General features: G+C 56.7%; 1 protein-coding gene across 1 annotated transcript in view; it reads right to left on the bottom strand.

Annotated features, from left to right (window-relative positions):
• The window catches only part of CACNA1S (calcium voltage-gated channel subunit alpha1 S), a 62,749-nt gene that overhangs the window by 2,191 nt on the left and 35,524 nt on the right, over positions 1–25,034 (bottom strand). Inside the window, exons 18-40 of the mRNA XM_056110574.1 lie at positions 24,534–24,663; positions 22,953–23,012; positions 21,570–21,676; positions 21,261–21,348; positions 20,726–20,833; positions 18,774–18,826; positions 18,440–18,586; positions 18,071–18,272; positions 17,694–17,852; positions 15,774–15,884; positions 15,387–15,470; positions 10,995–11,051; positions 10,097–10,225; positions 9,916–9,981; positions 9,272–9,363; positions 8,381–8,540; positions 7,164–7,291; positions 6,154–6,250; positions 5,844–5,946; positions 4,468–4,569; positions 4,117–4,241; positions 1,982–2,110; positions 1,076–1,326 (exon numbers count right to left, since the gene is read on the bottom strand). Coding sequence (XP_055966549.1) covers positions 1,076–1,326; positions 1,982–2,110; positions 4,117–4,241; positions 4,468–4,569; positions 5,844–5,946; positions 6,154–6,250; positions 7,164–7,291; positions 8,381–8,540; positions 9,272–9,363; positions 9,916–9,981; positions 10,097–10,225; positions 10,995–11,051; positions 15,387–15,470; positions 15,774–15,884; positions 17,694–17,852; positions 18,071–18,272; positions 18,440–18,586; positions 18,774–18,826; positions 20,726–20,833; positions 21,261–21,348; positions 21,570–21,676; positions 22,953–23,012; positions 24,534–24,663 — 2,688 coding nt within the window. The remainder of the gene's footprint in view (positions 1–1,075; positions 1,327–1,981; positions 2,111–4,116; positions 4,242–4,467; positions 4,570–5,843; positions 5,947–6,153; positions 6,251–7,163; positions 7,292–8,380; positions 8,541–9,271; positions 9,364–9,915; positions 9,982–10,096; positions 10,226–10,994; positions 11,052–15,386; positions 15,471–15,773; positions 15,885–17,693; positions 17,853–18,070; positions 18,273–18,439; positions 18,587–18,773; positions 18,827–20,725; positions 20,834–21,260; positions 21,349–21,569; positions 21,677–22,952; positions 23,013–24,533; positions 24,664–25,034) is intronic.

Raw genomic sequence — 25,034 nt, 5'->3', positions numbered from 1 at the left:
CCCAGAGTCCATGGGGGAGTCTGGCACAAGGACTTGGAGAGCCTCTAGGGACTGCTGATGTGTTGTGGGGCTACAGGGTTGAGAGACCAGCTTAGTTCTCATCTCCAACTGGTCCAGGCCGTGTTGGCCAGTATGCCACCTGCACAGCGCTGACGCCCCTCCCTGCAGGGTTTCATCACACTCAGATGGCAGGATGTGTTCCCAAGAGACCAAGAATTGTGGCGGGATGCACCCCCAATATTCTGGATTTCCCCCAACTGAGTGCCACAAGGACCCGAAGGCACATGCCCCCAGGGCCCATGGGCTGAAGTGAAGGGGTGTCAGCTGCAAGGGGTACAGCACCCCTTTGCCAGTCTCCTGCCCTCTGGCCTGTTTTGAGGGTACAGGATTGGGCACGTCTGGAATAGTAGCTCTGCTTGGAGCCGGCAGGTATCAGTTGCTGAGAACCCTCGGACTCGAAGGACTGGACTGGACACGAGAGATGACACCCCCCGAGGACAGCAGGATCTCCCTGGAAACTCAGATTCAAGGTCTGAACTAGAATGAATTGCTATATCTATCTATAGATATCTATAGATAGATACAGTGTATATATATATAGTGTGTGTGTATATATATGAAGAAATACAGTGTAGAGCATATGGATATAGACATTATATCCATACACTGTATCTACATATATACACTGTATATATCTATATATACACTGTCTGCAAATAGAGTGTGTACACACACACACACACACATACATACACACACGCGCGCGTGCGTGAGCGCGCACACACACCCTACTGTTGAAGGTGTGAGTTAAATTCAAAGGGCTCAGGACTGAGATGTGGTGAAGCCCACAAAGAACCACCAGCACTGGGCCAAGGCTGCCCCCTGCTGGTTAGAATGGTCTCTGCCTGGTGGATTATGGTACCCGATGAATCCCAAAGGCTCACCATGTACACCCTAAGCTTTTCCAGGTGCCTCTCCCGCCAAAGCCTTGCCCCCCCCCCCCACACACACACACTATGTCTTCTCAGAGCCTTCCCACATGCCCACGTCCAGGCTGGCTGGCCGCTACCCCTACCTGGGAAACACCCGGTTGTTGCTTTGGTTGCTGTTGCTCCAGGCAGTGTTGGCATTGGCGTTGTTGGCGTTGGCCCGAGCGAGAGGGTTGATGCGTGGTTCTGGAGGAAAGTCCTCCAGGAAGACGGGGGATTCCAGGTCCTCCATCTCCATCTCCGTGAACTGGAGGGGCCTCTGGTTGGCCATGATGGGGGGCAGGGAGCTGGTCCTCTCCAGGAAGTTGTCCGCCTGGCCAAACAGGCCTCCAGTTCTCTAGGGGCCAGGAGGAGAGGGGGGCTGAGCGGGGCACTGGAGGAAAAGGGGGCCAGCCTCCATGCGGGGTCCATAGTGTTGGGGACAATGGGGGCTGGTGTTGGAGACTCATCCCGGGGGTCTGAGGAGGGTCGGCTGAGCTGCGAGGCTGGCAAAGACAGTCCCCACTCTCATATTCAGGGTATCAGATTAGGGCTGTCCTAAGATAGAGACCACATAGGAGGCATGGACAGGAAGCAGTAGGATGCACTCTGCCCCGAATCTCAAAAGCCCACTTGCAAATGACCCAACACTGCTCCTGCCTTCACTTTGTTCATCATTTCCTTCCAAACCACCCAGAAGGGCCACCAGCTGGTCTCTGAGACTCCAAGCTCCATGGTGTTAGGGGACACTCTACCCTCTACCCAAGGCGAGGGCTGGGAGTAACTAGAGCGGATGGGCTCTTGGTAATGAACTGTGGGTCATAGAACAGCAATGAGGGTTTGTGAGTGAGCAAAGAGGCCAACTTGGCCCAGGAAAGTGGGGAGGTCGTTGGAGTTGATGCCTTGAGCAGAAGGGGGTGGATCAAGAGTCCCAAGAGATACAGCAGTGCGTAATGTCAGCCTCTGTGTCTCCCTTCTTGTCCCCCTGAGCCCAGGGGTGCGGCTTGGCTCACCCGGAATATGCCCTCCTCCATGGCCGCCTCCACCATGGCTCTCTCCAGCTCCTCCTCGGCTGTCAGGTCCCCGGAGATGGTGCGGTGGATCTCGGGGGCTGCCTCCTCTTCAATGGTCCTCAGTCCAGCCTGTGGATGAGAAGAGACGAGGATGGCCCCCCTCCCAGTTCAGGAGGAGAGACCAGAAATGCTTTGTAGAGCCCTGCTCCATTCTTTCTTGTTGTGGTGGTTGATTTGGGGGTCACTCCTGGCAAGGCTTGAACTAGCTCCCAAGATATTTCTGCGTGTTTGGTGCTAGGAATTGAACCCAGAGCTTCATACCTGCCAGGGAAGAGCTCTGCTGCTAGCCACAAACCATGTAATGACCTCAGCGATGTTCACAGGCTTCCATGAGGTCACTGGGGCCAGCTCTGTTTTTTTTTTTTTTTTTGCTCTTTGGGTCACACCCAACGATGCACAGGGGTTACTCCTGGATTTGCACTCAGAAATCATTCCTGGCGATGCTCGGGGGACCATATGGGATGTTGTGACTTGAACCCGGGTCGGCCGCGTGCAAGGCAAACACCCTACCCGCTGTACTATCACTCCAGGCCTCTGGTGCCAGCTCTGGCCGCAGGGATAGTCCAAATCCTAAGAGTCCCTGGGAAGTCTTCTCTGGGCTTCAGGGGGTTTCCGAAGCCTACACCCATATACCTCCAGCTTATTATGGTCATCCATGGAGATGACTGTTTATGATAGCAATACAGGGCTGGAGCACAGTATAGTGGGTAGGGTGCTTGCCTTGCACGCGACAGATCTGGTCCCTGGAGCCCTGGTCAGAAGTAATTACTGAATGCAGCACCAGGAGTAACCTGAGCATTGCTGGGTGTGCCCTACACACCCACACCCTCCAAAAGCTGATCAATGCTCGTATCATTAGCAGTGCACTTATCAAGATTGCTTTCACCTGAGCATTTTCAAAAACAATGCTTTTTATTCTGGGCATGGATGGGGTGATCATACCCAGCTGTGTTCAAGGATCATTTCTGGCACTACTTAGAGTAATCCTATGTGGTGCTGGGCAGCAAACCAGGGTTGGCCACATGGATGCAAACGCCTTTCCCACTGTACTATCAGCAATGTATCATTTTTGTTCTAGTCTGAGATGCATGTCCTAGATCCAGCATGAAAAAAATACACTACAGACTCAAACCCGGTCTGAATTCTTCAAAAGTGTGAAGACGACATCAAGGAAAGACAGGAACTGCTCCGGAGGGAAGAGGCCAGAGAGTTGGAACAAGGAAATGCATCGTGTGGTTCTGGGGCATGTCCTTTGGATGTCTCCAGAATAAGCGATGACGCTTGCCTTGGGAGCGGACACTGGGAGGCAGTGTGTGGCTGACAGGCTCCAGATTGCATTATGGTCATGAGGAAGAAAGCCAGGTTGGCAGGAAGCACACTTTCAAATAGTCGAGGTTGGCAGGAGCGATAGCACAGCGGGTAGGGCGTTCGCCTTACAAGCGGCCAACATGGCCGACCCGAGTTCGATTCCTCCGCCCCTCTCGGAGAGCCCGGCAAGCTACCGAGAGTATTCGATATGCCAGACACAGTAACAACAAAGTCTCCAATGGAGACGTTACTGGGCCCGCTCGAGCAAATCGACGATCAACGGGAGGGCCTTTACTTTACCTTTACTTTACTTTCAAATGGTTCAGGAAAACAAGGTTCTGGGTTTTAGACACAACTTTTATAATTACAAGATTGTTGTCCAGTAAAAATTGCAATTGCAGTAAAACATTCCCCTAATGCATGTGTATTCTGGGGACTGACAAAGCATGTGTATTACAATTAAGACCAAAAGCTACAAATAAATAACAGATGAGAACAAAACAATACACTAAGTTCTAAAGTCTCCTTTGCATAGCCTCTGGATTATTTTGAGGCCGCTCTGGGGGCCCTTCGGCTTTTTATTTATTTATTTATTTATTTATAATCTCAGTTCTCCTGAGGCAGACACACCTTCCACCATGGGTCATCCAGAGCTGTCACCCCCTGGGCTCACTCTTCCTTCCCTCTGCCCCCCGAGCACTGAGAGAGGGAGCCCATGCCTGAGGTCCGACTCAGCCAGGAGCCTCACACATCCAGAGCCCACTCACCTGGATCTGGACAGTGTCCTTCTTGGGCCGATACCCATAGTACTCCTCCTGGCGTTTCATAAACTTCCGGAAGTGCTCCTGGATGAGGAAGGTGGCATAGAACTTGCCCACTGTCACCTCATCATCTGTGGAGAAGCCAACCAGGGAGGTTGTGAAGCTGGGACCAAGCACCCAGGCCACCTCACTTGGGCTGACCTGGCCAAGGGCAATTTGTAGCCAGGGCTGGTAGATGCCTGCATGGGGTCCCATAAGCAATATTGACAGGGGGCTGGAGCTTCTCTCAGGTTTCTTGGGGGGCTTCGTGGTCCCTTTCCCAGAGGCCCCTAGCTTCAGGCCACCCACAGCACGCACCTCCTATTGGTGGGATGAGCTGGTCCAGGAGCTTCATGCTGGTTCTCTTCCAGATCTTCTTGATGATTGCTCGAAGTTCCTCATTGGCCTGTTCAAAGTTTCCTATGGACAAGGGACAACACAAGTGGTTCTAACATCACCGGTCATGCCACCACTTGACAAAGCCACAGATACTCGGGACATTTCCTGCAACCACCCTTGGCTGAGTTTTCTCCTGTGGCAGCAGCTGGCTGGGTGCTGGGAGTGGACAGTATCTGGGGTCCCTTAGCCCCCTCTAAATCACAGGCAGTGGCTCCTGTGACCTGAGTGCTTCTCCCTCTTCCCAGCACCCCTCACCCCCACATTCTTCCTCTGCCCTGGGACCTCCAGCAGCCCTTCTGCTTCTCGCCCTCCTGACCTTCCCCTGGGAACCTCCCTGGGGCAGTCTGACCCCCACAAGATGGCTCTGATGCGGCAGATCCCCCAGAGCTGAGACTGACCTCCCAACTCCTTCACTTGTCTGTCCTTCCCACCAGGCCTGTCCCCCCAGTTGTGGGGAGCGGGACATGCAAGTCTAGAGGAGCCGAGTGTCAGCTCCACCACCTTCCCAGTGCTCCCTTGGTAGCTCTCTGCTCCTGCCCAGGTCAAACCCCAGGGTACCCACCCCCCCACTGACGCCTCACTTCCCTGACCCATCCACCTCACTCACCCCTGCACTAATGTCAGCCTTCCCTGACCCGCTCCACCTCACCCCTGCAATAACAGTAGAACATTCCTGACTCATCCACCTCACTCACCCCTGCACTAATGTCAGCCTTCCCTGACCCATCCACCTCGCCCCTGCACTAATAGTGGAACATTCCTGACTCATTCACCTCACTTACCCCTGCACTAATGTCAGGTTTCCCTGACTTGCTCCACCTCACCCCTGCACTAACAGTAGAACATTCCTGACTCATCCACCTTACCCCTGCACTAATGTCAGCCTTCCCTGACCTGCTCCACCTCACCCCTGCACTAACAGTAGAACATTCCTGACTCATCCACCTCACTCACCCCTGCACTAATATCAGCCTTCCCTGACCCACTCCACCTCACCCCTGCACTAAGAGTGGAACATTCCTGACCCCATCCATCTCATTCAGCCTTGCACTAATGTCCGCCTTTCCTGACCCGCTCCATCTCACCTCTGCATAAACACGACCTTGCTTATAGACACAGTGGGTAGGAACAGATGCTTTTCCCTGTAGAGAACCTTGGGGTTCTCTGAGGCCTACGACTGGGGTCTGCCCTATCCCACCCCCCACTAAGCCTCTCTAGCCCAACTTTCAGCTCAGGGAATCTGGGAGCCTGGACAGAATTCAATCTCCCAGGCCCATACGTGGCGGAGACATCACCTTCTGTTTTGATCTTGAGAGCCGTGCGGACCAGGGCGAAGAGCGTGGCATTGAAGGTGACGGTGCCATCGCTGTTCAGAGGCATGTTCATGCCAACCAGTCTCTGTGCAGGGAGAGGCAGAGGCTGAGCTAGGCGGGGAGGGGCTGGACCAAGGCGGGCTTGGCTGGACCCGGACACCCTCCACGACAGCTGGGATGGGGACGGCTGCTGAGGTGTGAGGTCCTCAGGGAAGGACACGAGGACCGAGACGATGAGTGCCCTCCCGCCCCCAGCTACTCCAGCGCTCGCCCTCTCCACATCGCGGGATACCTTGCAGGCCACCCGGTGAGGGCAGAACTTCCCAAAGCCCAGAGGGGGCTGGATCCTTCTCAGCAGCGTGACCACGTCCAGGTGCTTGATCCTGCCCCTACAGAGGGACATATAGGCTGTACCCCCACAGCCACCCCAGAATGTTCTCTCTTCTGAGCCATGGTGGGGGTTGGGGGGAACGATGGCATTCCTGACTTTATAGCTTTGTATATCAAACCTCCCTCCTCCCTCTCCCTTTTTTTTAGTGGAGGAGTGGGGCTGGATGGTGCTCAGGACTTACTCCTGGTTCTGGGCTCAGGGATCACTTGTGTATTGTTCAGGGAACATACGTGGTGCCAAGGGTTGCACCTGGTCAGCTGCATGCCTGGCAAGCATCCTGCTGGCTGTACTAATACCCTTAAGCACCCCCTCCCTTTGTTTTTGTATGTTTGTTTTGGGGCCACACCTGGCTGTGCTCAGGTCTGACTCTTGGCTCTGGCATCAGGGATCACTCCTGGCAGGACTTGTTTCAACACACGGGCGCTTGGAATTGAACCTAGGGTGGCCATGGGCAAGGCAAGAGCCTTATGCACGTAGTATTTCTCCAGCTCTCTGGGTTTTATTCTCTTTTTTCAGTCTGGGGATGGAACCCCAGACTGGCAGTGCTCAGGAGAACATATGGGATGCCAGGGATCGAACCTGGGTTGACAAAATGCAAGGAAAGTGCCCTACCCACTGGCTATCTCTCTGGCCCCTCTGCATTGTTATTGAGTTGGGGTGTGATATTGTTGGTGGCCAGGCCTAGAAAGTTCTCTGAAGTGTGGGGTGCCCATTCCATGACGTGGCTCACAATATGGATGGCCAGTTCCCAGGAATGTGGGTCCTATCTCCACTTGAGAAACTCAAATTCTCTGATCTGGGATTTGGGGCAAAGGAGGAAAGCAATACCCACCCCGAGGGACCTCCCTAGGGAGGCTGATCTGGGGTCCAAGGGAGGAGGGACCAGCATAGACCTCATGGTCCAGACTCACGTGGCCTCAGGGTCATACTCTGCCCAGATGGCCTTGAACTCGTCCAGGTGATGAGGACCCAGGATGGACCAGTCCCGTGTGAGGTAGTCAAAGTTGTCCATGATGACAGCCACAAAGAGGTTAATGATCTGTCAGAGGAGAGTCAGACCCCGTGGGGAAAGATGGGCAATACCAGGCCCCACTGGGCACGGGTGCCTTAACCACCACTCCTGGACTCTGAATGCCCCTACTCCCCGCCCCCGCCACACACACACCACACACATCACCACCACACATACCACCACCACCACACACACACACACACACACACAGGCACACACACACACACACAGGCTGCAGGACTTGGGATGCCTCACTCTGTGCCCCAGGACTCATGCCTCAAATTGCAAGATTTGTGCCCACCTGAGTGGGTACCCCCTATACTCCAGGAAGCCTCAGGGCCAGGTTTCTTTTCTTTTCTTTTCCTTTTTGGGTCACACCTGGCGATGCACAGGGGTTACCCCAAGTACAGCCAGGAGTAATTCCTGAGTGCTTGAGGGAACCATATGGGATGCTGGGAATTGAACCCGGGTCGGCCGCGTGCAAGGCCAATGCCTTACCTGCTGTGCTATCACTCCAGCCCCAGGAGGCCAGGTTTCTTATTGAGGCACCTGTACCCTGCCCTGAGCCCAGACCAGGACCCACAGCAGGGCTGGAAAGGCAGCTCTGAATGACTGTGGGAGGGACACAGGCCAGCAAGGGCCTTCACACTCCTTCCATGCCCCAGTCAGGTCCCTAGCCCCTGGAAATCATGTGTAATTCCTTCTTTCCTTTCTTCCTTCCTTTTTTTTTTTTTCCGTGTTGGGACTATACCTGTGTTTAGGGCTTACTCCTGGTTCTGTGCTCAAGGATCACTCCTGGTGGGCCTGGGGGGACCATATGGAGTGCAGAGGGTGGAGCCTGGGTGGGGTCCTGCCAGCCCTGCAACCCACTCCCAACAGACTCCACAGACAGGGCTGCTTCTCCCAGCAATGGGGAAGGGCCTGGCCAAGCTGGACAAAGCCTCAGGGTCTGCTGATACACATGACCTCTGAGATCCCAGAAACACGAAGGCTACAATGCTCCCTCCAGAGCGAGGCAAAGCTCTCTGAGACCACCCTCCACCCAGCTGGACTGCAGCCTGAGACTCTGTCGCCCACGGAACCCCCGATGGCTCCCGGGAGGGAGATGGCCCTCACCAGGAAGGCGCAGAGCATGTAGAAGCTGATGAAGTAGTAGTAGGCGAAGTTGGTGCCGCACGTGTACTCCTCACCCGGGGCGAACTTGGACTCGGGGTCACAGCGCTTCCCGTCCGTGCAGGCCAGTAGGATTTCCTGCCACGCCTCCCCCGTGGCACACCTGCAACAGCAGCGGGGCCCCTGTTGGCCTCAGCAGAGTAGGAGTGGACACGTGAGCAGCCTGGGCTGTCCCCCAAGGATAGGGGGTGACTGTCCTCGGGTATCCCAGTATGAGCTGGGCCTCAGTTTCCCCAGGAGGAGACCGTGACCTCATTGTTCTACCTCTCTTGGGCCATTCCTGGCCGGTGCAAAAGAGGGGGGTCCTGCACAAGGCCAAACATCCACAGCTCATATGGCTGGGGGGATGGCCAGAGAGCCCCAAGCTCAGGGCTTGGGTCAGGGTCCCCTGGGGCTCCCTGATCCTCACAGAGAGCTTTTCTCCGCCTCTTTCCTCAAGTTTGGGCTCATGAGCATACCCGACAGTGCTCAGGGGGACCCTGCGGAACCTGGGATTGCACTGGGACCTCTGGAAAACAGCACAGGTGCTCAGCCAGCTGGGTGCACCCGGCCCAAATCTCCAGACTCTGTGTTCTGTGGCAAGACTGTGGACGGAGGTGGCCTACTCAGGACGCAGCACAAGATAACAACCTGGGGACGCTTGTACAAGGACAGATATAGCGGCATGGGTCAGAGCGGGGGGTGGAGCGGATGCCCCAAAGAGTGGATGCCTCCCCCACTGCCCCCCAGAAGGACTGCAAGGAGGCAGTATGCTAGACCCCTGGGGGCCAGGCTGCTGTGGCTGTGTAGGTGACATGGTGACAGGACGCGGAGTGGGACAGGAGACACTCGTGCCTGAACAGCAGCAGCACGGCTTGGGGAAACGTCTGGAAGTTGTTATTCCTGTTGATCTGGGTCCCGTCCTCCAGCGCGATCTTCCCGAACATCTGCCAATCACATAGGACGGGGACAGGGACCCCGTAGAGGTCTGCCCCTGAAACTTTCTCCTATGAAGCCCCCCTCACTTCCAGCCTCAGTACCCCTGAGGCCAAATACGTGGGATTCTCCCTGAGACTTGGCAAAGTCCTTCCCCCAATCCAGGGCTGCTGGGAAGGGGGACCCACCTTTCCCAGAGCAGCCCATGGGAGGGCTGAGGGAGATCAGAGGCAGGCTGGAGCCACAGTCCAGCAGGTAGGGTGCTTGCCTTGCATGCCGACAAGCCAGGTTTCATCACCAGCACCCCAACACTGCCAGGAGTGACCCCTGAGCACTGAAGGGTGAGGCTCTCCCACAAATAAAGATGCCATTGGGCACCAACTGCCTAGCTGGAGGCACCTGGGTAGCCACCCCACACCCAGTCCCCTGAGCCCTGGCTGAGAGGCAGAGCCTGTCCACTTTTCCACAGCTCTGGCTGCAAGGCCCAGCGAGCCCCCACCGCGGGCGGGGAGCGGGCAGCTTGTGCTCAGAGGTCTGTCCAGCAGGGGCTGCCCGCTACTCACCTGCATGCCGATCACCGCGTAGATGAAGAAGAGCATGAAGATGAGGAGCGCCACATACGGCAGGGCCTGGGTGGGATGGGGGGGTGGTCAGCACTGCCTCCCGTCCCTGGGCTGGGGCTGCCCGAGGCTGCTGGCGCGGGGGTGGGGGGCGCTGCGGGGAGGGCTGGGGGGCAGTGGGCACCTGGAAGGACTTGATGAAGGTCCAGAGCAGGGTGCGCACGCCCTCCGCGCGGCTCAGCAGCTTGATCAGCCTCATGACGCGGAACAGGCGGAAGAAGGCGCTGGAGATGCGGGCGCTCTCGTCGGGGTCCTGCGGGCCGGCAGCCCCAGATGACGGTCAGTCTGGGGGCCACACCGCCGAGGAGCCAGGGCAGGAGGGGCAGGAGGGCCCGCGTGTGTGCCCAGGGCGGGAGAGGGGGTCAGCCCTACTTCTTGGGTCCTGCTGCCACCCCTCTCGGACTGGGGTTTAGCGGATGGTGTGGCTGGGAGGAAGGAGGTGCGTGGAGAGCCAAGCGCGTGCAGAGAGCCCAAGGCACCCCAGGGCTGACCCCTGCCTCGTCTTACTGCTCCCCAGGCTGCCATTGAGCCTCTCGAGGGCCCTACGGGTCTCCCACGCCCCCTCCCACGAAGCCCTTGCATAACAGGGGTCCCCGAGAGGGTCAGGCCAACACCCATCCCTCACCCCGCTGCTCTAAGCCAGTTTGCCCTGTGCGGATTTGGCGGAGATGCCAGATCCCCCCAACTGCCTGTGTCCCCAGGAGCTTTACCTGACCCCTGTCCCCAAGCTTCTGAACCAGCGCCCCTGTCCCCTCGGATGCTCTCATCTGCATCCAGGGGGTGGGGGTGGGGGGAACCCCACTTCCCAGGGCGCGAGAAAGCACTGCGTCCACGCATGCGCCACGCCACAGCCCCGCCCACCCTGGCCAGGACAGTTTGGGGTGGGGGTGGGGCTGCTCCGGAAATGGGATCCCAAGACTCAGGGTGTCCCCATGCCATGCAGACGGTGACACATGCGAGCAGGGGGCGGAGAGCGTGCGGGCAGCGGGCGTGCGGGGCAGGCTCATGCAGCCTGAAATTACAACGTTCCCGCAGCCTCCACCGAGGCAATAGAGTCCCCCGCTGGAGGCCAGGAAAGTCTGTGGAGAGAAGAGACGAGGGGAGGGGACAGAGGAAGGGACACGTGGGAGGGAGGTGAGGACACGGTCAGAGAGAAAGGACAGACCCACAAAAGGGAGAAGAGAGAAAAGGCAGAGCACAGGAGGTAGACCCCAAGGGTTGCCACTGGGTGGGGGGAGGAGAAAGCCAGGAGGAGGGACAGCAGGCTGGGGCCAAGGAGCAAGGGGAGGGGGGCCACAACAGCTGTGGACAGGACACTGGGTCCCCAGGACCATCTACAGCTGCCACAGGGCTCAGGGTTTTCCTGGAGGTCCAGCTTGTGTGTGGGGGGCACCCTAGGAGGAATCTTGGAAAGCATCTGCCCAAAAGGTCACTGACACCCCTTACTCTGGGTCCAGGGGTGCTGGACAACCCCCATGTACTCCTGAAGATTGTGGAAGGCCTAACCTACAGGACAAAGCCCTCGGAGGGATGTTTGGAACCCCGATTCCTTCCCCACTGGGAGCAGGGCCAATGAGTTCCCTTAGAGAACACCTCCAAAGAGCAGAAGTGGGAGTGTGGGGAGGGTGGAATGTCCCCCTTGGAGGTGGGCTCTGCCCTGGGTCACGGTTGAGCTGGAGTTTGAGGGGGACCTGTTTGTCCCCTCCTCCAATTTTTTGATTTTGTTTTTGATCTTTGGGCGATGCTCAGGACTTACTCTGGGCTCAGGAGTAATTCCTGGTGGTCCTCGGGGACCATGTGGTGACGAGGATCAAACCCGGGTCAACAACTGCTTTAGTCACTGTACTATCTCTCAGGTCGCTGTCCTCTGATTCTTTGTGGTCTCCCATCAGCAGCTTCTCCCTGCCCCAGACCCTGCTCTCAACCCATTGTCTATCAGGACTTGTCCCCAGCCAGGCCAGTAGGTCAGCTTCTGGGGAACCGCCTGGTGCCAGAGGGCTCAAGACCAGCCCCTGAGGTTTGCACTCAGGGCTCTGGGCCTCCACCTCCAGGGCCCAGCAGCAGTGGCTTGACTCAGAGTGAGGTGTAATGAGGGGCTCCAGGGACAAGCACTTCTGGGGCTTGGGTGGACAGAACAGACACTGCGACCTCGAAAGTTCTGTGGCAGCACTACTCCTGTCCACACTCGATGCTTCAGGCAGGCGCTGACCCAGAGGAACCCGCACTTCCCTCCCAGCCCACTCCAGTCTACTCATAGCCTCGGCTCCACACCACACCATCAAAAATGACTCATCCCGCCTCCCCACATGGAAACCAACTCTGCTCTGGCTGTTATCTGAGCTGTTCAGAGGCTGCTCTGTTGGCCGCTCATTCAAGTGCTACTCCATACCACTGGGATGTGGAACGAAGTAGACAGTACACATGCACCCAGCTCCGCAAAGGCACACCTACACCTCACGCACACCTCACATTCTGTACCTCACACATATCTCTCACACACCTCACATTTTGTACCCCACACATACTTCACACACTCACACACATACCTGTCACACATCACACACATACACCTCACACACTCACCTCTCACACACTTCTCACACACTCTTACCTCTCTCACGCACCTCTTTTCACACTGCACACATCTACCTCACATGCTACATACTCCACACACCTCACGTTCTATGCCTCACACACACCTCTCACACACCTCACACACACTTCACACATCTCAATCTATACATCACACATACCTCTCACACACCTGATATTCTACACCACACACACCCCTCATATTCTACACCTCTCGCACATACCTCACCTCTAACACACACCTCACATGCACTCATCTCTCACACACGTCTCTCACACACACCTCACACACAGATACCTCTCACACACCTCTCTGCACACTGCACGTGTCCACCTCACATCCTACTTACTTCACACCTCACATTTTATGCCTCACACACACCTCTCACCTCACACTTTACACTTCTCACATACGTCTCACACGCACCACACACACCTCACACATAAACCTCTCACACATCTCACATACACATCTCTCTGCATGCCACACATCTGTCTACACCTCACATCCTACATACTCCACACATCTTACTGACACCTCACACCCTATACACCTTATACCCCCCCATGTCACACCCACACCCACATCAACCACACACATCACAGCCCACACAGCTCCACATATGAAACATGGGTTTTCTTCAGGAACACTGCCACCCTCTGTCGCTAGGTCCTGAGATGGGAGTAGACGCACTTCTGTCTATCGCTGTCGGTTCTGCTCTTGGTGGGGGATCATGTTCCTAGGCCAGGTCCCACAATCATCAACAAGGAAGCCAAGTTCCTGCCTCAGTGTCTTTGTCACTGGGATCAAGGGCACCTTCTGCACTCCGTCTTGCCCTTCTACACCCCCTGGGGCTGCAGAACCATCCTCTGGCTCCCTACTCCCTTCCCTCTGCCCACACACACACACACCAGCCTCCTTCTCTTCATCTCACTTCTGGGTCCAGCTCCTGGGCCTGTTCCTCTCTGCTCAGTTTGTATTTCAGGGCTGCATTTCAAATCCCCTATGTGCTAACCTCCTGACCCCCTGTTCCTGGGAGTGACCCTCATTCAAGGCTCCATCTTTACACTTATTATTATTATTATTATTTTGCTTTTTGGGTCACAGCTAGCAATGCACAGGGATTACTCCTGGCTCTGCACTCAGGAATTACTCCTGGCGGTGTTCAGGGGACCATATGGTATGCTGAGAATTGAACCTGGGTCGCCCGCATGCAAGATAAACGCCCTACCCACTGTACTAGCACTCCAGCCCCCAAGGCTCCATCTTGCTGAGCAGGACTCGGGGACAAGAAGCCAAAGGCTCCGACCCACCTCAGCTGTTGCCCCCTCTCCTGATCGCTCAGACTCTTGGTGCCAGCAGCTCTCATGGCTGTTCCCAGCCTGGTATCCCCTGGTTTCCTGGTCACCACCGGCTTCAGTCTCTGAGCCCAGAGTCAGGGGTAGCCCCTGAGCACTGCCAGGGATGCCCCCCCCCAAAACAAAAATGACTCTTCAAGGGGGGTGAGCAGAGAGATAGTACACTGGGTTGGGCATTTGTCTTGCAGGCAGCCAATTCCTGGCACCTTATATCGTCCCCCAAGCCTGCCAGGAATGACCCTTGAGCACAGAGCCAAGGTAAGCTCTGAGCACCGCTGGGTGTGGGCCCAATAAACAAACAAACACACACACACACTCTCAAAAGCAGGACAAAGGAGCTCTCCTTTGCATCTGGCCCCCATTTTCTGTGACACAGTAAACCTGAGGGTCTGCGCTCAGCTCTGGCCCCTGAAATGTGGATACCATAATCCCCATGCCCAGAGGCCCTGCCTGCTCTCTGGCCCCATGTCCCTTACTGCTTGCAGAGTGAACACCAGATTTAAACCTCATGAAGAGCTCCCAACTCTCAGAATCACCCTGTGAGGACCCAGGGAGGCTATGCCCTATCTGTTCCCTCTGGTCTCAGTGGAGCCCCCCCACAGCCCTCAGGATGAGGTACTATGGTACACCTACATCCCCCCCCCCCAACTGCTCTCCCCACCCCCACCCACCTTTCTGCACATCTCTGTCTCCAATGTCGTCTTCTTTTTTTTTTCCTTTTTGGGTCACACCCCACATTGCACAGGGGTTACTCTGGGCTCTGCACTCAGGAATCACTCCTGGTGGTGCTCGGGGGACCATATGGGATGCTGGGAATCGAACCCGCGTGCAAGGCAAACTCCCTACCTATGTAGGCACCCTACCTAGGGCGCTCGTCACTGTGCTATCTCTCCAGCCCTCCAGTGTCTTCTTGATTCCCCTCGCCTTCCCTGTCTCTAAGTCTCCTGGTTTATCATCATGAGCTGTGCTTGTTGGTCCTGCCACACGAGTATCCCAGTGTTTTGCTCTAATCCATCCTCTGCCCAGCTCAAAAAATTCCGTGGCTTCCCACCACTGCAGACCAAAGTACAAAGCCCTCCCAACCCCAGAGCCACCCCCAGCCCAGTTTCTCTTGCTTTTGCCAAATCCAAACCCTCACAGGCATCAGACCTCTGCCCAGGCAGCCCTGCCTCTGGAGGCCGCCATCACCCGCCATTACCTCCTTTCCCTTCAGATGTCACTACCTCCAGGAAGCCTTCCCTGCTTACCCCATTCAGAGCTGACCTCTCCCTGCCACTCCAGTTCTCTCCTAAAACACACCTTTCACCTGAGATCCCAGTCCACTCTGCAGAGGTGGCTCCTCCACCTCAGGAAATCCAGGGCGGGGGTGGCCATGCTGTACATGCGGGGTGGGAGGGAAACCCCGCCAAGATGTGTGGGTTGAAAAAGGAGCCCGGTGGTGGCTTCTCCTGCCTGATACTCACGTCAATCTCACTGAGGATGACATCGATGATGCTGCCAATGACGATCAAGAAGTCAAACACATTCCAGGGGTCTCCGAAATAACCCTAGAAGCAGGACCCGGAGCATCCGGTGTGAGCTTGGAGAGGCTGGAGTGCTGGCGGCCAGCAGAGGGCAGCAGTACTCCCACTCAGCCTGAAACAACGCGGGGGTGGGGAGCATGGGGGGGGGGGGGAGGGGGGAGCGTGGAGGGAAGGGCAAAGGGTGTTTGGAGCCTGGTCTGCTGGGCAGTGAAACAGCCTGAGCCTCTGGACTGCTTTGGGTAGGATGGTAGCAGGAAGTGTTGGATGGACGGATGGACACAGACAAAAAGTGGTTTGGCGGCTGAGGCTGAATGGCCACCCACTCACCCGGGCCTTGAAAGCGATGAGCTTGAGGACCATCTCCAGCGTGAAGATGATGGTGAAGGCCACATTGAGAATGTCTGAAATGTAGTTCATCTCCTCGGACTGGTTGTAGTGCTGGAGGAGATGGGGAGGGGCTCACTCTTCCGCTTCCGGGCCCTTCCCAGTTGGCTCCCTCCCTCCCTCCCTTCCCTTTCCTTCCTTCCTTCCTTCCTTCCTTCCTTCCTTCCTTCCTTCCTCCCTCCCTCCCTCCCTTCTTTCCTTCCTTCCCTCCCTCTCTCTCTTTTTTCTTTTCCAGTTTTGTTTCTGGGCCACATCCAGCTGTGCTCAGGGGTTACTCCTGGCACTCAAGAGTAATTACCCCTGGGAAAAGGCAGCACAGATAGAGAAGGGAGCACCAAATAGTGTTGGGAGGATCCTCCCAGGATGGGAGAAGCATGCTGAAAGTAGACTATAGACTGAACCTGATTGCCACTCAATGCCTCTTTTGCAAACCAAAAGAAGAAAGAGAACAAAAGGGAATGCCCTGCCACAGAGCGAGGGTGGAATTGGAGGGGTCGGGAGGTGGGAGGGCTACTGGAATCATTGGTGGTGGAGAATGGGCACTGGTGGAGGGATGGGTACTCGATCATTGTATAACTGAAACCCAAGCACAAAATCTTGTAAGTCTACAACTGTACCTCATGGTGTTTCACTAATAAAAATTGAAAAAAAAAAAAAGAATTACCCCTGGGTTGCTTGGGGGCCCATATGGGATGCCGGGAATTGGCCACTTGCAAGGCAAGAGTCCTCCCCACTGTTTTATTGCTCAGCCCCACCCGCTGCCTTCACTGACTTTTCTCATTTGGGAAAACCCAGAGCCCTCTTTACCAATTCTCTGTATGCTGCCAAATCTCATCATACCCGTGTCCCCAAAGAGAAGATGAAAGGTCCCTAATTCCAAGAGTTGTTGAGTGGGTTTATCTGCTCAACCCAGAGTGCCAGGCTGGAGCGCGTGTGTATCTGCTGTCGGGGGCAGGGAGGGAGGTGCCCAGGGGACCGCTGGCAGCTCAGTCACAGGACTAGAGTCAGAGTCGAGGGCTCTAGTCCGAGATTGGCCCGTGGTCTTGAGCGGTCTCCAAAGCCTTTGCCCCTGACCTACCTCTATGGCCAGCGTAAATCCTTTCTTCAGAAAGCTGGGGAGATCTCAACCTTCCCATTCAGCTCTACTGGAAAGGCAGAGAGTCTGGGGGTTGCCCTTCTTCTCTGAGTATTGTCAGGACCACCCACTGCCTTCACTGACTTTTTTCAGACCCCCCTCCCTTGAGCCAAAGCTCCTGTCCAGTCTGGGCCTGTTGGTTTGGGGTGGGGTGCCCTGTCTACATCCTCCCCGTCGGTTGTCTGTGACCCAGGAGCCCCATTTCTGTGCAGACAGAATTCATGGGGTCAGTAGCCTGTCTCTAGGGTCCAGTTCCAAGGACACCTGTGCCCTGACACCCCCCTGGAGCCAAGAAGGAAAGAGAAGGTGCTTCCTACTTCCTGTGCAGGGTCTCCACTGAGCCCAACCAGATGGTGACAGTGACCGCACTTCCCCACCTCACAGCCATCTCACGCACACTTCCACAGCCGCATAAACACCGGTGCCCTTACACACCCCACCCACATACAACACCCACACATACACACTCTCTCTCACACCCACCCCCACTCACACGGTCACACACTCTTATATACTCCCACACATTCACACACGCTCACTCGGAAATACACACATGTACTTACAACTCACCCTCACACACCCTCAGACACACACACACACACACACACACACACACACACACACGCACCCACACTCCAGTCACACTCAGCGCCAGGCTCAGGGAAAGGGGAGGGTTCGATGAGGCCGACCCTGTTCCCCCCACCCCCCTACCCCCCGCCCGGCCTCACCTGCATGCCCAGGCAGATGGTGTTGAGCATGATGAGGACGAACATGAGGTACTCGAAGTAGGAGGAGGTGACGACATACCACACCTGGTACTGGTAGGGGTTCTTGGGGATGTAGCACCGCAGCGGGCGGGCCTTCAGGGCGTACTGGACACACTGGCGCTGAGGCACAAACCGGGGGGGGGCCAAGGGTCAGGCAGCACCCGGGGTGAGGCCACTCCCCCACGCCCACCCAAGTCTGGAGGGAGCCCCGGCTGCCCGGAGCAGGCTACGAGGCTCCTCGTGGGGCCCAGTCCAGGGGACGGCCCTGCTTGCCGGAGCGGCCCCGGGCGCCTGTGGGGTGGGCTTGACACGGCGGGGGCCTGGGGCGTCAGCGGCACCTGGTTCTTGTCCAGCTCGCAGTTCTTGTACTCGGTCTCGCCCTGCTCTTGGAAGGTGACGATGACGAAGCCCACAAAGATGTTCATCATGAAGAAGGCGATAAGGATGATGTAGACGATGAAGAACACCGCCATCTCCACCCGGTTGTTGTACACAGGGCCCACGTCCTCCGCGTTCGAGTCGATGGCCTTGTACAGCAGCCTGGGTGGGCCACGGAGACAAGGGCTGGGGGCGGGGAACCCAGGGAGAGGGGCTGGGGCGCGAAGGGGAGGCCTTGCCTGGGAAGCCGCCTGAACCCTGTCCCCCAGGGGCGTGCCCACCCGCCTGGGGGGCGGCGGGTTTGGGCAGCCCTGAGCAACCCCACTCACTGAGGCCACCCCTCGAAGGTGGACACGGTGAAGAGGGACATCATGGCCGAGAGCACGTTGTCGAAGTGGAAGTCGCTGTGCACCCACTCCCGGCGCCGCAGCTCGATCTGAGTGGGGTCCCCGTCCTTGTACACATAGTAGTAGCCCCTGGGGTCGGGGGCGTCACGGTCACTGCCGCCAGCTGGCCACCACCAGCCGTACTCCCTCTCCCCACCAAGGAGGGCAGACCCCCTTCCAGCTCCCCAGTCTGCCTGCCCCTGCCCCGCCCCCCGCACCTGATCCCCCCTTCTGGGGGGCTTCCCACTGGACACCCTCAGCCATCGGAGAAACACACCTGCATTCCTCTTCGGTCATCTTGGATAGGTCAGTGCAGCTGAAGAACATGCCCTGTGCCGGGTGGGGCAAGGGGATGGGGGAGGAGGAAGAGGGAGAAGGAGGGGAGGAGGGAAAGGAGAGAGAGGAGGGATGGGACAGGTGGGAGGAGGGGAAGGAGGAGGGAGAGGAGGGAGAAGGAGGGGACAAGGAGGAGAGAGAGGGGAGGAAGGAGGGAAGGTGGAGGGCAGGGAGGACCGGGAGCAAGGAGGGGAGGAAGAGGGGAGAGGAGGAAGGAGAGAGGGGAAGGAGGAGACGCGTTGTCATGGAGACATGATTGACAAGCAGGGTAGAGCTGCGGGTGGGGGCTGGAAGGTGGGCGGGGAAGGAGGAGCCTGTCTTCTTCCCAGGGGGCGATGACCAGGACCTTCTTCCCAGGACCCTGGAGCCCCATTTCTCCCTCAGGCCTCACCCCTCAGCCTCCTTTGACCTTGGGTGGGCCTGAGGGTGCAAATGGAGGCCTGCTCCCCCAGCGGGGTGGTCTCTTTAGTGTCAGAGTTGATTGGGGGCCCCAGGAGGGTTCTGTGAGCCCAAGACTGATTCTAGCACTTGCTCAGAAGAGTTGGGGGCTGGGGGCTGCCAGGGCCAGAGCCCCTGAGAGGAAGACGGCAGGGGTGGGGTCACCGCCCGATCAGAGCAGGGACCCGCTAGGCTCACAGAGCGACGCCTTCCGGGATGGGGAGGGGCGGGGGCTGAAGGCTGTGATGGATCCCAAGTCTGAGCATTCGTGCCAGGCTTCAGCCGCACCAGGGTGAGGGTGAATCGACACATGAGCCTCCAGGGTCCCCCAGTCTGACAGGGGAGAATCTGGGGTGCGGGGGCAGCCCTGGGCTGGCTCAAGTCGAAGAGATCCCCCCAACTCCCAGTGTCCTTGCATGGTCTGAGGCTAAGCCAGCTCGGTCTCACCCCCGGCCTGCCTGCCTGTCCTTCCTGGGCCCCGGGAGACCCCTTCACTGTGCTGCTGCCACCCCCGCCGCATTCCCAGAGCCACATGCAGGAGTGGCTGATGGTCGCTGCCCCCCAGGACTGTTCCCGGAGTCTGGTGAGTCAACGAAGCGGGGCCGGGGCTCCCCTGAGGATCTATCGGTTCCTCCAGGGTTGATCCCCGGCACTGCACACGGGTCCATAAGCATCCCTGGGGAGGAGTTCCAGGCAGAGTCAGGAGTTAAGCTCTGAGCACCCCAAAGCAAAGCAAAGCAAACCCCCGCAGGTCCTGCTCTGGTGGCAGCAGGTGAGTGGGAGCTTGTAGGGTACAGAGGGTCTGCTGAGGGACCCTTCGATTTCGGGGTCCTGGGGAAGACTGACAGCCCGCCACGCCCTTTGGAAGGCAGCTCAGGGGTGCAGGCAAAAAGGATTCCAAGGGAAATTGAGGAGAAAGTACAGCGCACTTAGGCGGTTTCCAGAAGCAGGTGGGGGGCTGGAGCGATAGTACAGCAGGTAGGGTGTTTGTCTTGCACGCGGCTGACCCGGGTTCGATTCCCAGCATCCTATATGGTCCCCCAAGCACCGCCAGGAGTGATTCTTGAGTACAGAGCCAGGAGTAGCCCCTGAGCATTGCTGGGTGTGACCCAAAGAGAAAAAAAAAAAAACAGAAGCAGGTGGGTGTTGTCCAAGGAGTGGGTTTGCGGGGAATGATTCCACCCAGAACATGGGGTGTAGGAGGCATGATTGAGGGGGCGGACGGGCCAGGGTGGGACAGCATCTCAGACAGTCCTAGAGGAGCAAGCAGGGAGTGAGAACAGGGAGGGGTGCTCGGCCTCAGTGCTGAGGGAGAAAGAGAACAGACCAGGGCAGAGGGAACCTTCCAGACGGCCAGCTTCACGTGGAGACTGAACTCGAGGAGCTCAGCGCCTACCGTGGCGGGCAGGGGGTTCCCTCGCCACGGAGAGGGGAGCAGCCAGCAAACACACTCACCTTGAAGAGCTGGACGCCGATGCAGGCGAACATGAACTGCAGGAAGGTGGTGACCAGCACGATGTTCCCGATGGTGCTGATGGCCACGAACATGCACTGCACCACGTGCTGGGGGCGGGGGGGGGGGGCAGAGCGGTCTGTACCCGAGGGACCTCACGGGAGCAGGGGCATGCTGGAGGGGCGGCTAGTTCCCACTACTGCGGGACCCCACTGCAGAGGGCAGTGCTGCCGGCAGCTCTCGCTGCTTCTCTTGGGGGTCCACCCGACCCTCTCACTGCTTCTCCTGCTTCTCCGCCCGACCCTTGGCTGCTTCTCCCGGGGGCCCACCTGACCCTTGGCTGCTTCTCCCGGGGGCCCACCTGACCCTTGGCTGCTTCTCTTTGGGGTCTACCAGAACCTCTTGTTCCTTCTCCTGGGGGTCCACCTGACCCTCCAGTTGCTTCTCCCGGGGGTCTGCCCACCCCTTGGCTGCCCCTCCCTGGTATCTGCGCTGGGTGAGGGGCCCGCGCTTCTCCCGGGCCTGCCTTATCCTGACCTTCAACCCTTTGGCTCGGTTGATGGCCCGGAGTGGGCGCAGTACCCGCAGCACCCGCAGAATCTTCACCGCTGAGATGTCGCTGGACCTGGAGGTGCAAGGTGGAGTTGAGGGCAGCTACTGCAGTCCCAGACTGGCCCCACGCTATCACTGACCCTCAGAACACTCCGGAGGCAGCTCCCGTCCGGTGGGGGTGTCTTTGGTCTAGTTCCCTGAATGTCTCTCTACCCCAAGCACGGTCACCTGGGGCACCCCCAGGCCCCAAGGGCTTCATGCCCAGTGCTTCCCCCACCCCCCAGCCCCGCTCACTCCAGGCCCATGGAGATGAGGGACACGGCGACCACCAGCAGGTCCAGGATGTTGAAGCAGTTGCGGCAGAAGGAGCCCTTGTGCAGGAACGCCCCGAAGGTGGTCATCTGCAGAGAGAGCCCCCCGGGAGGGTGGGCAGGGGGCGCAGGACTGACCCCATGCAGGGCTTCCCAAGACAGTCTCCCGCCGGTCTGCTGTAATCAGCTAGCACCTCCTGGGGCCATGTCCTGAGAATTCTTCCCCCACTCTGGGTCTACAGCTCTGGACACACAGAGGCCACAGCGGGGCAGCTGTGTCATCCTCTCCAAGGGTCTCTAGCTTCGACACCAGGGGGAGGGGGAGGAAGCATCAGAGCACAACACGGAAGCTTCAAGACACAGATGTGGCCGGTGACGGGTGGGCACCATCCCACCCGCTTCTATTTTTAAACTTTTAAAATTATTTTATAAAGTAGTTCAGGATATTTGATTACATTTAATATTCGAACACCAATCCCACCACCATTACACCTTCCCACCACCATATTTTGGATGTTTCCATCCCGAACCCCAACCCCTATTCCAAAGCAGAACCAAAATCATTTATTTTGTATTGCTTTTTATGAAAAACCGCTGAAAATGCTCCAAAAAAGTTGTCTTAGAGGAAAGAGTGTGAAGATTGTTGTATTTCAACCAGGGGCCATTAAGCCCTTCTATAGGATATCACTAAAATATTGTTAAAGGTTGAGCCTTGTGTGTTTTTATATATGTGTGGGGGGGGTGGGCTGGAGCGATAGCACAGTGGGTAGGGCGTTTGCCTTGCATACGGCCAGTTCGATTCCTCCACCCCTCTCGAATAGTCCGGCGAGCTACTGAGAGTATCCTGTCCGCATGCAAAACCTGGAAAGCTACCAAATTATTGAATAATTTGGTATTCAATATGCCCAAAACAGTAACAACAAGTCTCACAATGGAGATGTTACTGGTGCCCGCTCAAGCAGATTGATGAACAATGGGAGGACAGTACTACAGTGACAGTGCTATATAGATATAGATATAGATATAGATATAGATATAGATATAGATATAGATATATATGGAAAAAATATTTCCCTCTAAGATTGTTTGCCTCCTACTTTAAACCCCATCAAACGTGGTGTGGTACTCTTGGAATATGGGTGGGGTGAAGTATGAGTTGTCGCAGCCGTGTGGTCCAGGAACCCACCCACTTCGGAGCAGAAAGCCCGCACTGGGTCCTGGGCCCTGCAGACCAGGTTCCGCTCTTTCTTCCCACCTTCCCCCAGCCCTAGACGGGCCCCAGCAGTGAGTGTGGCTCATCAGGTCTAGGCCCAACCTGAGGCACCCCCTCGCCCCGCCCACCGAGGCCGTCCTACTCCTCACACACCTTGAGCACAATCTCCACAGTGAAAACGGATGTGAACGCGATGTCAAAGTACCCAAGGATCTGGGGACAGTGAGAGGAGAGAGAGCCAGTGAGAAAGGACAGAGACATCACCTCCACCCACCACCTCCACCCGCTGCCACCAGCACCGTCGCCTCATCCACACCTGTCCCCCCCCTCCCACAGTGCCACCAGCACCATCATCATTCCCGCCACCTCACCAGCACCCTCTTCACTGTCATTGAAACAGTTGTTACTGTTTGTCATTAGCAGCATAATTAACAATGGCAGTTGTTAACAATGTCAATGGTTAATGGTCTTAATGATGATCGTCATTTTTAATCATCATTATCATTACCAACGCTGCCTTAGGATGACTGCCACAAACATCACCACCCTCCCATTATCATGTTATCACCATTATTCCCACCACCACCACCACCATCACCACCACCATCTCATTGGCACTATCACCACCATCAACAACACCACCACAATAACCACCACCACTACCATCGACAACACCACAATAATTACCACTACCACCATCAACACCACCCCAATAACCATCACCACCATCAACACAATAACCATCCCTATCAACACCACCACAATAACCACCACCACCACTATCACCACTACCACAATATCTACCACCATCAACACCACCACAATAACATTACCATCAACACCACCACAATAATCACCACAATCAACACCATCACAATAACCAACACTACCATCACCATTACCTTCTCAGCACTATCGCCACTATCAACAACAACACCACAATAATCACTGCCACTACCATCAACAACACCACAATAACCTCCACCTTCACCACCACAATAACCATCACCACCACCATCAACACCACAATAGTCACCACCACCATCAACACCACCACAATAACCACCACCAGTACCATCAACACCACCCCAATAACCACCACCACCATCAATACCACAATAACCACCACCACCATCAACACCACAACAATAATCACCACCATCATCAACACCACCACAATAACCACTATCACCATCAACACCACCCCAATAACCACCACCACCATCAACACCACCCCAATAACCACCACCACCATCAATACCACAATAACCACCACCACCACCACCAACACCACAACAGTAATCACCACCATCATCAACACCACCACAATAACCACCACCACCCCCATCAACACCACCACAATAATCAACACCATCACAATAACCAACACCTTTCCCACCACCTCATCAGTGCCATCATCACTGTCATCATTGTCACCACTGCCATCACCATCACGGCCTCCTCACACCACCATGTCCTCGACAGTGCCCCCAGTCTCGCTTTCTGACCACCATCACTCCCTCCCATCAGCACCATCAGCAGGATCATCTCCGCCTTTGGTCATCCCCGTCCACATCACCAGGAATGGTGCTGCATCGCTGTGGCCGCCCTGTAGGACTCTTCACCCTCTGAGGACTTAAAGAGCCACACAGAGGATGCAGCTGACCCTGGGCCCAGGGCGAGGCAGCAGGTGGCTGGGGTCCAAGCAGGATAGAGGGCAGGACCTGCTGTCACCTGATTTCGCATAGAATCAGCCCGGATGGGGTCCTCCGCCGCCAGGGCGGCACTGCTGAGCAGGATGAAGAGCAGGATAAAGTTGGTGAACCAGGTGGCATTAATGATGCGGTGGCACAGGACACGGATCCTGGGGGTGGGAGGGGGAGGGGAGCTGCAAGGGATCTGCCCCAGTGTCCTGTCCCCTCCTCCTCCCGGCTGGAGCAGGGTAGGTACAGGGCTCTGCTCTCCCACACACCATCTCCACCCAGCCTTCCCGCAGTGAGGGGGCTGCTGAGACAGGACCATCCTGAGGTTCGAGTCTGCGTGTTTGTTGTTTTGGGGCCCCACGCAGCCGTGCTCAGGGCTTACTCCTGGGGGTGCTCAGAGATTCACGTGTGGTGCTGGGGAGCAAATCGGGTCAGCTGCATTCAAGGCAAGTGCCTTCCTCCCTGTGCTGTCTCTCCGGGCTCGAGGTGGTGTGTATTTTGTTTTTAATTGGGTGGGGGTTTATTTTATTTG

The sequence above is a fragment of the Sorex fumeus genome, unplaced genomic scaffold (genome assembly GCF_029834395.1).
Source record: "Sorex fumeus unplaced genomic scaffold, SorFum_2.1 ptg000010l, whole genome shotgun sequence".
Taxonomy (NCBI): Eukaryota; Metazoa; Chordata; class Mammalia; order Eulipotyphla; family Soricidae; genus Sorex; species Sorex fumeus.
This window is presented reverse-complemented; position numbering and strand designations above follow the sequence as displayed.